General features: G+C 50.3%; 1 protein-coding gene across 1 annotated transcript; it reads left to right on the top strand.

The window, feature by feature from the left end:
- LOC8080872 (putative UPF0481 protein At3g02645) lies at window positions 521–4,026 on the top strand. Its single transcript, XM_002445075.2, has 2 exons — window positions 521–1,117; window positions 2,518–4,026. The coding sequence occupies exons 1-2, from the start codon at window positions 738–740 to the stop codon at window positions 3,839–3,841; spliced, it is 1,704 nt and encodes a 567-aa protein (XP_002445120.1). The 5' UTR covers window positions 521–737; the 3' UTR covers window positions 3,842–4,026.

Below are 17,843 nucleotides of genomic sequence, written 5' to 3'. Positions count from 1 at the left end.
TTACCCAAACTAATTTCGGGTAATCAAAATCGGTATCCGAATTTAGGATCGGGTACCTCGGGTTCAGGTAATTCGGGTCCGGATCCGGATAATTCAGGTACGGGCAATGGGTATCGGATAATTTGCCCACACTTACCTGTCTCTCGACCTCTCTCCTCATCAACAGTATATTAATATGCATGATCATTAGCCTGTGATCACATCACATCATCACGATGCATATGAACATGTTACCATTAGACATTAGTTCATCATTGCATCTGGTGTTGGCAGTACATATATGTAGTTCCATCCATCTCCCTGGCGCTCGCTTTCTTCACTCGGCGACGACGACCAGCTTTACAGTTCATCCATCGACTAAACTAAAACTATTATTCCACAATCATGTTTCACGCTTACGCGCGTGCCTATACTAACTAATCCCCTTTTACCAGCTCGTAACCACCCACTTGCGCTTCCTGCATCACCATCACACTAGTATATAGCAGCAGCTCATCGCTCATCACATCCCATGGCGTGACCTGACCTCTATACCTAGCTAGACAACCATCGAAGAAGACGAAGCAACTTGGAGCAAACAAACGAGTGCACAACAGCACCAGCAAGATCAAACAGCGGACCAACGACGAGGCTACGAGACTGATCCATCGAGATCCAGAAGAGATCGCCCGTCCGCCGCCGCCGTCGGTTGACTCGGTTCGCCGTGAGGCAGCTAATAACCACCACCAGTCCACCATATGGCGCTGTCGGAGCTGCAGGCGCGGGCGCGGTTCGTGCAGTCGTCGGCGGCGAGCGCGGGGCTGCACTTCGACGAGGACCGGTGGCTGAGCCGGGTGCGGCAGAGCCTGGAGCGGGAAGCCGCCGACGCGCTGGGCGCGGCGGCCAAGGTGTTCGACGTGCCGCGGCTGCTCAGGGCGACGCGCCCCGACGCGTACCTGCCGCAGCACTTCGCGCTGGGGCCCTACCACTGCGGCCGCGCCGAGCTCAGGGACATGGAGCGCTACAAGCTCGCCGCCGCCAAGCGCGCCGAGAAGCTCTTCGCCGACGGCCGAAAGTTCGACCACCTCGTGCAGCGGCTGCTCCAGGACCAGGACAAGATTCGGGCGCCCTACCACAGGTATACGCCGTGTTCTGTGCACGTCCCGTCCATCAAGCAGATGCAGTACTGGATCACTACTCATCATGCATGCATCGCCTTTGATCCTCGCCTAATATCCTTGCTTCTGTTTACAATTGACAAAATCCCTAATGAATTTTTTTTAAGTAAACAAATCCCTAATGAATTGACTAAACTTCTTACTCCCTCTGTCTCCCCTGAAAAATACAATTGTCATTTTTTGAGTAGCTAAACGGTTTAGAGATTGACCAAATTAAGTTATTATATATAAAAAGGGAGTACTAACATTTATGAAATAAACACACCAGTACAATAATTAATTATAGAATATATTTCCATAGCAAACCAAGTTATTAGAGACATAAATGTTAATATTATTCACTGCACAAATATCATAGTTACATTCTTTTTTGGTAGGGGGAGTATTGGAGTGCTAACTATTGTTCTCCTAGAGTGTATTGTTTCCTGCTGCCTTACTTAACTTCATACCAGATGGTTGTTGACTTAGCTAATGTGATCTTTTTTTTGCATTTATACTAAGAAAAAATGAGAATGAGGCAGAAAAACAAGTCGGATTGACCCGGTTTGTCGAGCCTGCTAAAATACAGTAATACACACAAATTTTTGGAGTTACACATTTCCGGCCTTTCCTATAGAGCTTATACGTTGAGTGAAGCTTTTTTTTTTTTGAACCTAGAGTGAAGCTTTTTGTTGATACAATAGTAGCACTCATTATTTTGGAAGCCAAATTTTGGAGCAGTGATGGTTTCACCGGTCATATAGGCTTCCATTTTTTTTTAAAAAAAGACTCATATAAGCTTTAGAGGCCGTTTGACCAAAATGGGCATTAAAAAGGCTAACAGTTCACTGGCTTTTGGGCTGTTTTGGGGCAAAGCCCAAACACTACCGGCCCATTAGTAACCAGACTCTGTACCCTAGTGTCTACTAGGAACGATTCACAAAATCAGTCTGTTTCAAACTTTCAATTCACAACAACAACAACAACAACAACAAACTGCCTGCTTCTTAGGCCTTGTTTAGATCTATTCTTTTTAGATTTGTACAATGTAGCATTTTTGTTTATATTTGATAACTATTATCTAATTATAGACTAACTAGGCTTAAAAAAATCGTCTCGTAATTTTTAGGCAAATTGTGTAATTAGTTATTTTTTATCTATATCTAATGCTCTAGAAATTTACCGTAAGATTCGATGTGATGGAAAATCTTGAAAAGTTTTTAGATTCTGGAGAGAACTAAACAAGGCCTTAGTCCTCTCAATCTCAGATTTCCCACTCTTCACACAATTAGAATATAACTGAAGTTCTGTAATATTTAATTTTGGTTACAAGATTCACTAAATAATTAACTGATTACTATTAGTGCACGTACGTCCACAGGTTCCTGGAGCTGAGCGACCAGACGCTGGCATGGATGATGGCCATTGACACCTGCTTCCTCCTCGACTTCCTCGAGAGCTACCACCGCGACGAGGTGACCGACATGGTGTCCTCGGCGACCAACTGGATCAACGCCACCGTGCGCGACGCCATGATGCTGGAGAACCAGATCCCGCTCTTCCTCTTCTCCCAGGCGCTCGCGCTCCGCCACCCCAAGGCCGAGCAGGCCGCCGCCGGCGCGCTGCACGCCGTGCTCGACCGCTTCATCAAGGAGGTGTCCCCGATCAAGACCACCGCCGAGCTGATCGCCGCCGACGTCGCCAGGCACGCGCACATGCTCGAGCTCCTCTACCACTTCCTCGTCCCCGACGCGACGGTCTTCGACGGCGGAGACGGCGGCGGCCGTGAGCCGCCGCCGATGGTGCCCGAGGAGTTCACCATCGCCATGCTCGACCCGTCGCAGCAGCTGCCGGACTACGACAAGGTGAAGCAGGCGTGCATGCAGGTGTCCAGCCTCGACGTGGCGCCCGTCCGGTTCATCCGGAAGAACCTCATCTCCCGGCCGATGAGCATGGCGTCGAGCCTCCCGGGGAAGATCATGCGCAAGGTGCCGCTGCTGTCGGCGATGGCGCCGCTGGTGACCAAGCTGATGGCGTCGACGGACATGGAGGCGCGGCTCAAGGGCGTGAACCTGGGCGGCATCATCAGCAGCAGCTCGCCGCTGGCGCAGGAGATCATGATCCCGTCGGTGGCGACGCTAGCGCGGTGGGGCGTCCGGTTCGTGCCGGCGCCGGAGGGGATCGCCGGGATCGCCTTCGACGCGGCGGCGGCGACGCTGAGCCTGCCGATCATCACGCTGGACGGCAACACGGAGGTGGTGCTCCGGAACCTGGTGGCGTACGAGGCCGTGGCGGTGCGCGGCCCGCTGGTGCTGGCGAGGTACACGGAGCTGATGAACGGCATCGTCGACACGGCCAAGGACGTGAAGATCCTCCGGCAGAGCGGCGTGGTGGTGAACCACCTCAAGAGCGACAGGGAGGCCGCCGACATGTGGAACGGCATGTGCCGGGCGACGCGGCTGGGCAAGGTGCCCCGGCTGGACGCCGCGATACGGGAGGTGAACGCGCACCGGAGCCGGCGAGCGGCGGCGCGGGCGCAGAAGCTGCTCAGGAAGTACGTGTTCAGGTCGTGGCGGATCCTCACGCTGCTCGCCGCCGTCGTGCTGCTGCTCATGACGGCGATGCAGACCTTCTGCACCGTGTACCCGTGTTCCCGATGGTTCGGATCGGTGTTCCAGATGCCGCAGGTCGGAGGAACCCAGTGATTCAGTACCGTAGTATTTGCTATAAGCTGTATGATGCGTTTAATTGGACTCACTTTTTATATGTTGCCTGTTTTTTTTCTTTTGAGAATTACACAGTTGAACGCTGACGTCTAAATATGTATGCGCACTTAATCCTATGAACACACGTACGCTAACATTATCTTCATGAGCACGTATGTGATTTTCTAAATTGGAAAATCAAAATGAAACCTTTGTTACCTTTTTGTATACTAAGTATTAATTAGAATAGTGCATAAGTTTCATTTGGCTGATAAGTCATAGTTAAAAACATTGTTTGTTGATTTATTGTGAGAGAGAGAAAAACACTGTCAGATTTAACAGATAAACTCAAACAAATAGATAAGTGAATCTTCAAAATTGCAGGCCACCATCACTTTTCATTAATGAAAACACACACCTCTGAATGGCGAAAGTGATCTTAGGCAAACACACGCCTCTATTGATCGTCTATAAGAGACCACTTCAGTTAATGACTATTTGAAATGAATTTCTTAGGATGTAACACACCTCTCTAAAAATAGTTGCATAAAAAATTCATAACTTTTATACAAAGTTGGATGAATATAAACTTTAAGTAAAAATTGTAGATCTCAACATTATCTACAACTTTGTGATTGATAAATTCTTTATTTGTTAGAGTACAAATTGTTTTTGTTTAAGTTCTTAAATTTTCAAATTTAAATTTTTTAAACTAGTTGAGTCTACAATTTTGTAGTGCAAGTTTTTTTATTCAAAATTGCAAAGAGTCCCGAATAAATGTTTTAAGTTCTTAGATTTTGAAATTCAAAATTTATAGTTTCTGAACAATTAATGAAACTTAGATTCAAACGAATTTGAAATTCAAAACTCAGAGCCTGACCTTCTGTTGGAGCAAGTTCTTTAAGCGTACGACTCCCAGGTTGAAAACTGTCGGATGTACGAGCATTCTAACTTGAATTGACTTTTGCCGCGAGCCTCTGGATCTACTGTTTATTCACAAAATTCTGATATGCCCAAATCAACAATTTTGTTAAGGGCACCTGAAAGAGGCGGCAGAGCACCCAAAAGCTTGCGACGAAAATCTTGTCGGCGTTGGCGGCGATGGTGAACGACCCAATCGCTGAGACTAAAAAATTTTGTGGCCCATGAAGATTCATGCACGAAAAGTAAAAGAGAAGAAAGCTCGTTAAAGCCCATCCCGTCAGGTGCAAATTGGGCCAATTTTTCGAAGACCCCACATGCTAGTGGAACATCTACAAAAATAGCCTACTTGTGTAATGCCACTCCACTTGCCCCGCCTGCCCAATGCCCCAATCCCCTTTCATGTCCAAACCGGAAATGTTTGTTAAAACAAATCTATGTAATTTTATGAACCCATAGACTCCCGACTCTGTCATGCTTGAGCTAAAAGCATGGACAAAGTAAGACTTTGTTTAGTTTTTAAAAATTTTCAAGATTTCTCATCACATCAAATCTGTATATATATGCATGAAGCATTAAATATAGATAAAAACAAAAACTAATTGCACAATTTGTCTGTAATTTACGAGACGAATCTTTTGAGTCTAATTAGTCTGTAATTGGATAATAATTTTTACATACAAATGAAAGTACTACGGTAGCCAAAGTCAAATTTTTTCGCGAACTGAACAAGACGCCGATCAAGCAACCCGTCCATCCGCTACTGCTACTCGTGGGGGTCCCTTATCTATGTTTGGGTTTGTGGGAGTGATTTGGGTGTGGAGTTAAGCAAAGCCGAATGTTTTTGGTATTTGATTTGACATAAAAGATCACAGGAGGCGAGTGATGGACTGTTTGCCGCTATTATTGGCTGCCGACCAGTCAGACACGATCACAGGAAGATCGCCATGAGTACTGTAAAAACTAGGTGAATTCCCCGCATGTTGTCGTAGGATTTTTTTAAAAATAAATTATTATATACATAGTATTACTATATAATATTTAGTCTATTATGTATGTATACATATGAATTGGACTTGCATGTATTTTATTGTATTAGATCTAGTAAAAAATTGCTAAGCTAATAAAACAAAAACTAATATTTGGTTACATTATAGAGAAATTAATTGGTGATGAAACAAATAATGTATGTACATGACTTGTATGTGAATATATTAAAGATTTAAAGTATTTCATATGATATAGATGACATGGTTATTTTTTATAATTAATATGAAATGACATGGACTTAGTAGGAAATGATGTGGACATCTTGCATGAAGAGATAAAATATTTAGTGGGTCACTTAGTGGGAATGATGTGGACACCTTGCATGAAGAGAGAATTAATCTAGGCCTTGTTTAGTTCACCCCGAAAACCAAAAACTTTTCAAGATTCCCCATCATATCAAATCTTGGAGCACATGCATGAAGCATTAGATATAGACGAAAATAAAAACTAATTGCACAGTTGCCTGTAAATCACGAGATGAATCTTTTGAGCCTAATTAGTCCATAATTGGATAATATTTATCAAATAAAAACGAAAATACTACAGTGTCGAAATCCGAAATTTTTTCGGAACTAAACAAGGCCCTAGTGGGGTTTAGCTTTATAAGAGTTATAGATAAGGGAAACATTATCAGAACAATAAAATAAAACTAGAAAAGTTTCAAGATAACATCACAAGATCACAAAGGTCACGGATACATGAAAAACTTCTATTAAATATATATAACAAAAATACAAACAAAGATATATAAAAATAATATAAGGTAAAGAAAATACAAATGAGCAAAGAAAATACAAAACTTGAGGGAACATGAAAAGCGAAGGGAAAGAACACTCGTAACATAGGACGAAAGAAAAAATGTAAATAAAGAAGTGATTTGGAAAAAAAATAAAATAACAGTCAATATCAAGAATAATAAAAAGAAAACAAGGAAAATAAATAAGAAAAAATAAGAGAAAAATAATCTTTTTTGAGGGGAAGAAAAGAAAAGAATAAGAAAGGCACGCACATGCATCTTAGTGTCCGGCACAACTGGAGCAACTCCATGCTAAAAGTACTTGGCATCATAGAATTTTTGCCAAAACCACAAAAAACAACCTCCAACAAGTTGGCAAAACTACTTGGCAATTTTATGAGCTTGATTCCCCCTTCACTTGGCAAATATGCCAAGTCCTCCATCGCTTGGCATCACGTGTATCCTAATTTGCCAACTAGTTTTGCCAATTTGTTGGAGGCTTAATTTTGTGATTTTGGCAAAAATCCTAGGATGTCAAGTTCTTTTGCCAAGGCTAAATAGCAAACTATTGGAGAAGACCTTATTAGAGCAACTCCAAGAGAGTTGGTAAAAATGGATGGCTAAATTCAAGATTTAGCCAACCTCTAAAATAGAAAATTATGTAAAAAAAACAAAAATCTCCAACAGTCTTTCTATATGGCAAATCATATAGCTAATGGGACATGCAAGCTATATTTACCATGCGAGAACTCCAGTATAGATGACTTGCTATTTTAGCAAACCAAATACCATAGCTGTTGGATTCTCTTTTCTCTCTCAAAATAGGCAAATATAGAATACATAACATGGATAGCTCTTCTCTTGGAGTTGCTGTGGGGGTATAAACCCCTATACCCTTACGGCTAGACTTCGGCCAGGAGGCTTGGCCCATTACGAGACGAGTTCAAGGCTTGATCCGACAATCTGGAGTTTCGCGCAAGGAAACAAGATGTGGAGATCAAGCAGGATTCTAGTCGGTTAGAATAGGAATTGATATCGAATTATCCATGGCAATTGTAACCGACTAGGATTAGTTTCCAGATCTGTAACCCTGCCCTCCAGACTATATAAGGAGGGGCAAGGGACCCCCCTAGGACACATCATATTCTCTCAACACAAATCAATACAACCAGACGCAGGACGTAGGTATTACGCCAACTCGGCGGCCGAACCTGGATAAAAAGCTTGTCCGTGTCTTGCGTCACCATCGAGTTCGTAGTTTGCGCACCGTCTACCGATAAACTACTACCGTGGGTATACCTCAAGGTAGACTGCCGACTAGCTTTCGTCGACAGTGGCGCGCCAGGTAGGGGGTGTGCGTGCAACTTTTCCGGCGAACAAGATGGTCACGATCCCAGCTTCCGCGACCGTGCCCGAAGGCCTCACGTTCACCGTCGGCCAGATCACGTGGACGACGTGCAGCGGCGGCTTCGCGACCACGGTTCCGAAGGAGATCCAGATCCAATCTGAGATCACGCCGTCTCCGACCACACGCATGACGGCACCAAGCGCCCGACCACCGTTCCCACTCTACAAGGGAAAGGAGATCGACTGCTCGGACCTCCTCCAAGCGCTTGATCGCGCTGACTCCAAGCTACTCGAAGTTTCCCAACTAATAAATGGAGTTCTGCGTCGGCCCGACCAAGCTGCTCCAACGGATTTTTTCAAATCTCGCCGGCCAACTCGTGTCACCACACACGAACGGCTGGGAGCGTCTCTGACGATAACCTCAACCCCCTCAGGACGATCCGTCGAGCTCAAGAAGGAAGGCTATCCTTGCGGCCTGAACAACTCGGCCTCTGTTTACTCACAGCACATCCAGTCCACTTTCAGCAAGGCGGGTTGGTTGCCGACAAGGAACAATCGTCACCACGTCAACATGGTGACCATCCGAGAAATACGGGACGACCAGGTTTCCAGCACCAACTCAAGCACCGGCTCCGTCCCCACCGAGGTTATAAACACCGAAGATGAGGACTACGACCTGGATTTTCCTTCACACCCTCCGGGTTTCGACCGATTCCCGATATTCCCCCCCCGCCGAGGGGATATTGTGTTCAATATCAGCGCTGACGAACCCGACGTTGATGGAGAAACAGATGACCAGAGGCAACTCCGCGAACAGCGTAACGCCGAGCGCGCCCGACGACATGCGGACGAGCAACAACAAATGCCACCAAATAATCTCAACGATGCCTTTGACATGGTCGGGGACCAGCCAGTCTACAAAACGCCAAGCGCCAACGTGGCTGTTGCCATGGCTAACCTAGATCGGCTTCCTGATACCCCCGAATGCCAGGGAGTCCGGACCAGCATCCGAGCACACCTGATCGCCGCAATGGGACAGACAGCCACTCTGCTCAAGAGAGTCCAGGACGTCTCTTATACGGGAGCCGCCTCCGACCAGACTAATCGTAGCCGGGCCTCACCCAGCAGGCGTCACCGCAGCCGCTCCCCCGACAACCGTCGAGGGGACTCACGGCGCGATGATGGTGGTCGGGACGCCGATGGCCGCCGCCAGCAGAACCGCGCACGCGGCCAAGAAGAAAATCAACACAGGGATCTCCGCCACAACATCCCTCCCAAAGATGCCCGGGACCGCATCAACAGGCGCACCGCAGAGAGGGCAGTCCACGAAAACCTGCGCCGCATCGAGTACGATGCAACGCACGGTCCTCCGGGCCTAAGACAGTTCTCCTCACACCTCCGCCAGGTCGTGTGGCCCCGCAATTTCAAGCTCGAAAAACTTAAAAAATACGACGGCAAGGAAAATCCAGAGAACTGGATCACCCTCTATGAAATCGCCGTCCGATCAGCGGCAGGGGATGAGCACGTCATGGCCAACTACTTCCCCGTAGTTCTCGACCAGGCTGGTCATCAGTGGCTTCTCGGCTTGCCCGAGGACTCCTTCGACTCTTGGGAAGAGCTGCGCCAGGCTTTCATCGACAACTTCATCGCCACATGCGAGCAGCCTGGAAACAAGTATGACCTTGAAAGGATAAGGGACAGGAGGAACGAACCTCTGCGCGATTACATCCGACGATTCTCGGATATGCGCCTCAAAATCCCGAAGATTTCTCACGACGAGGCCATCTCAGCCTTCATCAAGGGCCTGCGATTCCACGAAGCGCTGAGGAACAAGCTGTTGCGTAAACGTCCAACAACGGTAGCAGAGCTCCTCGCCACGGCTAAAAATTACGCCGATGCCGACGACGCAGAAAAACTAATCCGAGACGATGCGAGAGGTCCTGACCAGCCTCCCCGGCGAGATGACGGTCGTGGTCGCTACGACAACAGAAATCACCGCCGCTCTGACAACCGCGATCACCGAGAGGGTTGGGATCGGCGGCGCGACAGCCGCGACGACTTCAGAGGAAAGCGCCCTCGCGAATACGACCACGAAGTAAATACGGTCAAACGTCCCAATGGACGACGGGACTACCAAGACGACTACAACAAAACGTTGAAGGGATCGTGCCAGCTACACCCAAAGTCTAACCATACCATGGAAGAGTGCCGCGTCCTCAAAAGTATCTATACACTGCGGGCCGCCCAAGAGGACTCCGCCAAGAAAAATAACAAGCGCGACGGGCACGACCACGAAGATGAGGATGAGGACCAAGACAGGGACCCCCGACACCAATACGTCAGCCCCACCGACGTGGTCCACTCCATTTTCGGGGGCAAGGTCTCCACTGAGTCCAAGCGAGAAAGAAAGCTGTTAAAGAGAGCCTGCCTCAACATAGACAGCACGGACGGGCTGATTGCAGATCCGAAATTTCCCGCGTGGTCCCACAGGGAGATCTCGTTCAGCAGGAAGGACCAGTGGGCCGCTATCCCAGAGCCGGGTCGTTTCCCACTGATTCTTGATCCCTGCATCAATAGCATCAGATTCGAGCGCGTGCTCGTGGACGGGGGAAGCTCCATCGACATCCTTTTCCGCAACAGCCTGCCCGCCCTCAAGATATCACCGGCACAACTAAAACCTTACGACGCCCAATTCTGGGGGGTTTTGCCAGGTCAAAGTTCGGTGCCCCTCGGACAGATAACATTGCCTGTCCAATTCGGCACACCCGATCACTTCCGGACGGAGTTCATCAACTTCGTAGTCGCGGATATCGACGGGACCTATCACGCCATACTGGGCCGCCCATCGCTGACAAAGTTCATGGCAGTCCCGCACTACTCATACCTAGTCCTTAAGATGCCCACGGAGAAGGGTGTCCTAACCATCAGAGGCAACGTCTACACCGCGTACACCTGCGAAGAAGAAAGCTTCAAGATCACCGAGGCAATCGACCTCTCAATCCGCATGGCGGAAACAGCAAACCAAGCCGCACAGCTGCCTCCCGACCAGCTCCGATTACCTGAGCAGGAGACAGCCAGAAAGAACTCGAAATCCAAGGAGTACAAAGAAGTGCAGCTGGTCGAAGGCAACCCCGAGAAGACAGCCCTCATCGGGGCTAACCTGGATCCAAAATAGGAAGACGCGCTCGTCAGGTTTCTAAGGGACAACGTGAGCGTCTTCGCATGGAAACCCGCAGACATGCCCGGTGTCCCACGAAACCTGATCGAGCACTCCTTAAATGTCTCGAAGACCGCAAGACCAATCAAGCAAAAACTGCGACGGTTCGCTCGTGACAAAAAGGAGGCTATTAGGACAGAAATAACACGGCTTCTAGCAGCCGGATTCATAAAAGAAGTGTATCACCCCGATTGGCTCGCCAATCTGGTTCTTGTACGCAAAAAGTATAATGAATGGAGAATGTGCGTTGATTACACCGATCTCAACAAACACTGTCCTAAAGATCCTTTTGGTCTTCCTCGCATCGACGAGGTGGTCGACTCAACGGCCGGATGCGAACTCCTCTCCTTTCTAGATTGCTACTCTGGTTATCACCAGATCTCGCTAAAGGAAGAAGATCAGATCAAAACATCCTTCATCACACCCTTCGGCGCATACTGCTACACTACCATGTCTTTCGGACTTAAAAACGCCGGGGCCACTTATCAAAGGGCCATCCAGCAATGCCTCCACGACGAGATTCGCGATGACCTCGTCGAGGCCTATGTGGTCGTAAAAACAAGGGACGCGAGCACCCTAATCGACAACTTAGACCGAACCTTCAAGGCACTCAATAGGTACAAGTGGAAGCTCAACCCCAAGAAATGCATTTTCGGCGTTCCTTCCGGTCTACTGCTCGGCAACGTCGTCAGTCGCGACGGCATACGACCAAACCCTTCAAAAGTCAAAGCCGTACTCGACATGCGACCACCGAAAAATGTCAAGGATATTCAGAAGCTAACCGGATGCATGGCCGCCCTCAGTCGTTTCATCTCAAGGCTGGGAGAAAAAGGCCTCCCTTTCTTCAAACTATTGAAAGCGTCAGAAAAATTTTCTTGGACAGAGGAAGCCGACGCTGCGTTCACTCAGCTTAAGACCTTCCTCACTTCACCACCTGTCCTCACAGCGCCTCAGCCCAATGAAGACCTACTCCTTTACATTGCTGCAACCGACAGGGTTGTTTCCACGGCAATAGTGGTCGAGCGAGATGAACCAGGTCACGTCTGCAAGGTCCAGAGACCCGTTTACTTCATAAGCGAAGTCTTAAACGAGTCCAAGGCCAGGTACCCACAAATACAGAAGCTTATATACGCCATCCTGATAACGTCAAGAAAGCTGAAGCACTACTTCGACGGCCATCGAGTCCTGGTGACAACCAGCTTTCCTCTCGGGGACATCCTGCGCAATAAAGACGCCAATGGCAGAATCGTGAAATGGGCAATGGAATTATGTCCATTTTCCCTGGAGTTCCAGAGTCGCACCACTGTCAAGTCTCAAGCCCTGGTCGATTTCATTGCCGAATGGACGGATCTCAACGAGCCTTCCGTTCCCGATGTCTCAGACCACTGGTCAATGTTCTTTGATGGGTCCTTGAACATCAACGGTGCAGGCGCTGGGATATTGTTCGTATCACCCAACAAGGACAAACTCCGTTACGTCCTTCGGATCCTTTTTCCGGCGTCAAACAACGTCGCCGAATACGAAGCATGCTTACATGGCATACGGCTAGCCGTTGAACTGGGGGTCAAGCGCCTCTATGTCTACGGCGACTCCGCTTTGGTCATCAACCAGCTCAACAAGGAGTGGGACGCAACCCACGAGAAGATGGATCTCTACTGCAAAGAAATTCGCAAATAGGAAACTAACTTCTATGGCATAGAGTACATCCACGTGGTCCGGGATAAGAACCAAGCAGCAGATGCGTTGTCAAAGTTAGGCTCATCTCGGGCCCAAATCCCGCGGGGTATTTTCGTCCAGGACATCCATGAGCCGAGCGTAAGCCCCCCCTGGTCGACAAGCAACCCACCGAAGCAATGCTCATAGATGACGCCACTCCGACAACCGGTGGGCGTGACTGGCGTACCCCGTTCATCAAATACATATCAGACGGGACAGGCTTTCAGGACAAAACAGAGAACGAGCGCCTCATCCGACGATCAAAGAACTACATCCTGGTCGACGGAAAACTCATGCGGAAAAACGCAAGCTCCGAAGTACTGCTCAAGTGCATACCCCAAGATGATGGTATCAAGCTCTTGGAGGACATACACGCTGGATCCTGCGGCAATCACGCCGCATCTAGAACGCTGGTCGGAAAGGCTTTCCGAGCAGGTTTTTATTGGCCAACCGCGGTCGGCGACGCAGAAAAACTGGTTCGGCATTGCGAAGGATGTCAGTTTTTCGCTAAGAGGACCCACGTACCTGCCCATGAAATTCAAACCATCCCGTCGTCTTGGCCCTTTGCTTGCTGGGGGCTTGACATGATCGGACCATTTAAACCAGCCCCGGGCAATTTCAAGTTTGTCTTCGTGTTAATCGACAAGTTCTCCAAGTGGATTGAATACATGCCCCTGGTCAAGGCAACCTCCGAGAAGGCTGTGGAGTTTCTCAATCAAATCATACACAGATTCGGCATCCCGAACAGCATAATCACCGACCTGGGCACTCAGTTTACTGGCACCACTTTTTGGGATTTCTGCGATGACAGAGGCATAGTCATAAAATATGTGTCAGTGGCACATCCACGTGCCAACGGTCAAGTCGAACGTGCTAACGGAATGATCGTTGACGCCCTAAAGAAAAGGCTGTACACCGAAAACGACAGAGCACCCGGTCGATGGATGAAAGAATTGCCGGCAGTGGTCTGGGGCCTCCGAACCCAGACCAGTCGAAACACAGGGGTGTCTCCCTACTTCATGGTATACGGTGCAGAGGCGGTCCTGCCGTCTGACATACACTTCGGATCCCCTAGAATCGAGCACTTCGACCAGGCGACCGCCGACAACGCCAGAGAACTCGAAATCAATTGCATGGAGGAAAAGCGTTTAGTTTCATGTCTCCGAACAGCAAAATATCTCGCGGCAGTCAGGCGATACTGCAATAGGAACGTCAAGGACCGTTCCTTCGTGGTCGGCGATCTGGTGCTTCGATGGAAAACAAGCCAGGAGGGAATGCACAAGCTATCCACTCCCTGGGAAGGACCCTTCGTGGTGACCGAGGTCACACGACCTACGTCCTACAGATTGGCATACCCAGACGGAACACGAGTGCCTAACTCTTGGCACATCGACAAACTGCGACGTTTCTATCCATAAAGTTTTAATGACTTTCTTTTGTAAGTATCTTATAATTTTTGATAATGAAATTCTCTATTTTTTGCCTATACCTTGTCACACACAGCACTCGGCAAAACTCCTGCAATGGATGCTCCTAGCGACAATCAAGACAAATACGGTGACACGTCACTCAGATATTTTTACAGCGCTCAAAACAACAGTCATGACAAAAAGTAAACTTTATTACAAACTTTACATACAAAGTTTACAATAAATACCCTGACGGGCAGACACTAGTCTATTCATACAGACTACTTTATTGGCCTAGCTGCTCGGGCTGATCACCCGCCTGGCCCTGCTGCCCGGACGAAGGGGTCGGGGCCACCGGCGCCTGGCTGGTCGAGACCGCAGGCGTCGACCGCCCATCTCCAGCAACGGACGCGCCCGACAACTCCCTGGCCGACCTATCTGAGCTCGGCTGGTCTGGAGGAGTGGCCGTTCCGCATAGATTGATGTCGCCGATCACTGTCGACGACAAGTCCAGCAGACTACTCCGAAGCTCGTCCGCGTCCTGCGGGCCGACTTCCTTCGGGTACCCCTTCTCCAGCCTGCTCAAGTCGACCAGGGGGTAGTGGGCGCGCACCATGCTGAGGACGTGCGCGCCGGCAAACTCCCCGGCGTCCTTCACAAACTGCTGGAGCCAGTCCCACGCCCGTTGCGCCTTCTCGACCGGGGTCAACTGCGGCGCGCGGGGCTGGCTCTCCGGGAGCTCGGGACTGATCAGGTCTAGGACCGGGGACACTCCTTTCCAGATCCTGCAACAGTTGACCTTACAGGAGTCCCGGTCCTTGATCAGATCATCCAGGTGCTTTTTGGCGTTCACCTTGAGCACTGCAAACGAAACGAAGCGTTATTTTCGGCATACCAAACAAACAAAGGGGCAGGCAGCAACCAACAAGGCGGCACCCATTACCAGATAGCTCCCGGTCTTTTCGACCCAATTCCTCTTCTGCTCGCCGCCCGGACTCCAGCGCACCGGCGAGCTGTTGGCTGAGCTGCTCCTTCTCTTGTTGGAGGCTCGCCACCTCCTCCTCCAAGTCTGCGTGAATCCTAAACTGGTCAGCAAAGCAAACTATACAAGTACGCGAAGCTGCTCGGAGCGTGTGACTAACCTTCTTGCAGCCGGTACTGGTCGGCCAAACGACGAGCGAGGTCGAGACGACGCTCCTTTTCGGCACTCATCTCGACCACCTTCTCCCCGACCTCCGCCCGCAACCGGTCTACCTCCGCGGCAAGGGCCTTGTTCTCGGCCATGACGCCTTCTATCTGGTCAAAGCACCGTTTCCGGTACTTCGCCGTTTTCATTGCGTCCTACAAAGCAAGCATATAACGACCATGCAAGACAAGGCAAAAGAATGTGCAGCAGTGCAAAAAGCCGCTTACCTTGACTTCGTCGACGAGGCGCTTGGCCGCGCGCTCCACCCTGGCGGCCTCTTCGGTCTCGGCGAGCTCCTCATGCCCGATAAAGTGATCCCCGCGTTGGCGCCACACATACACGTGTTGGCGGCCATCACGGGGACGACCCTCGATCTCTTCCACCTCATCATCGGAGGTCGCCCGGGTTTCCTCCTCCTGTGCTGCGTCACCCCCGGTGGTGGTCCCAGGTATTACTGGAACTTGGACCAGACCTGGGGAGCCCGCAGCAGAGGAGGCTCCTGCTCGGGGCGGTGTAGGGACTTCACTCCCCCCGGCAGGAGGAGCGGTCGGAGATCTTCCCTTCTCTGAGGAGTCAGTTGGGGGAGCCTCTCCAGCCCTGGTCGGGCTGCTTGTCGTAGTCGGTGCCGCGCTCGGGAGCCCCTCGGTGCTCCCAGGCGCGACTGCAGCTGTTGGCTGCTCTGTGGTCTGGGGGGCCGCATCCCCAGAACCGCGGGCAGGCTCGCCCGTCCCTTGGCTGGCAAACTGGCCGGGGTCGACATCCGATGCCGCACTACAGGAACAAAAGTCAAATTTCAAAAAAAAAAGAAAATCAAAGAGGAGTCCAAAAATACGTAAGTCGAACACTTACAGGTCTGATCGACGGTGGGTGGCGGTGAACCTCCTCCTCGCCCGGCCGGTCGGCACCTGCGCCCCCGTCTCGACAACTTGCGGTGCAGGGGCGTCGCTGGCCACCCGATCAGTAGCGGCCGGCGCATTATCTGGGCGACCCCGGGGCCGTCGGACCAACGACGGCGCAGCCTCCTCGTCGTCGTCGTCGTCGTCAACGATCCGCACGAGCCGACGACGCTTCGGTGCTTGGCTGCTCTCCGCCGGAAGATCCGCCGGCAAAGGATCTGCCGGCAATGGCCTCTTCCCCGCTACCCTCTCCTCGGAGGTCGGGATGGGGCGGGCTTGGTCCTCTTCACTGCTGGTGTAATGAGTACACCGAGCAGCGTCCTCCTCTGGCGGGTCTTCTCCCGCAGGATTTTCCATCCCCGGTGCCAGTGATACATACACTGTGCACCGGTCGACACCGCCGATCTGCAAAAGCAACAGAGATGAGTCAACTGCCGACGATATACGAATGCTAAAACAGAATCTGCTACATACCTTTGGTGCTGGTCGTCCTAACTTGAAGGCTTGCACCCGATCACTGCCACGGATGAAGCCTCCGTCCGCGAAGTTAAACAGCTCGTTCAACAGCTGTTGTACCTCCGCTTTCTCCAAGATCTCCGACCGCATCCTGGTCGGGTCTGCGCTTCCGGCATACTCGTACGCCGAGTGCACCCTCTTCTGGCAGGGCATCACCCGGCGGCAAATGAAGTTGCCGACCACGCCAAGCCCGTCCAGGCGCGACCAGTCGATCAGCTTCATGAGATCCGCCACTGGACCGTCGAACTCCGGGCGGTCGGTCCAGCTCGTCCTCTTCTCAGGAATGTATCCCACGTCGCAGAACGTGGAGCTGCCCGGTTCCTCCCTGATGTAGAACCACTTCCTGTACCATTCGGTCAAGGAAGTGTTCCATGGACAGTGCAGGTAGCGATTCTTCATTCCATCACGAAGGTTGAGGTATACTCCACCTGCAACCTTGGAGCCTCCAACTGCTCCCTTCTTCCTCAAGCAGAAAAGATACCGGAAAAGATCGAAGTGCGGCTCTATGCCAACATAGGCCTCGCACAGGTGGATAAAGGTGGAAATGAGGAGAATTGAGTTCGGGTGCAGATTGCAAATCCCGATCTCATAATACAAAAGAAGACCTTGAAGAAAAGGATGAACAGGAACACCAAAACCCCTCTTAATGAAATCTTCAAATACGACGATCTCACCGGCGCGAGGGTCGGGGTAGCTCTCCCCCTCCGGTGCCCTCCAGCCGCCGAGCTCCGGGCCGTGCAGAAGCCCCATATCGACGAGGTCACCAAGAGATTTTGTGGTGCTGCGAGACTTCTTCCACTCCTTGGCCATCAGTTCGGCCCTCTTCCTGGAGTCGCTCTTCGCCATTAGAGGTGAGAATGTGGGCTTGAGTTAGGGAGATGCAGGAGATTGGAGAAGATGAGAGCGGAAGGTTTGAAGGCAATGGCAGCGAAAGCGGTACAGGCGGACCTATTAGGCTCTTATAAGCCCGCAACTCCACCTCTCCCACTTCCTGTATTCTCGGGAAGT

Source organism: Sorghum bicolor, chromosome 7 (assembly GCF_000003195.3).
Source record: "Sorghum bicolor cultivar BTx623 chromosome 7, Sorghum_bicolor_NCBIv3, whole genome shotgun sequence".
In the NCBI taxonomy this organism is placed as follows: domain Eukaryota; kingdom Viridiplantae; phylum Streptophyta; class Magnoliopsida; order Poales; family Poaceae; genus Sorghum; species Sorghum bicolor.
Note: the sequence above shows the minus strand (reverse complement) of the source record. Positions and strands in the feature narration are given on the sequence as shown.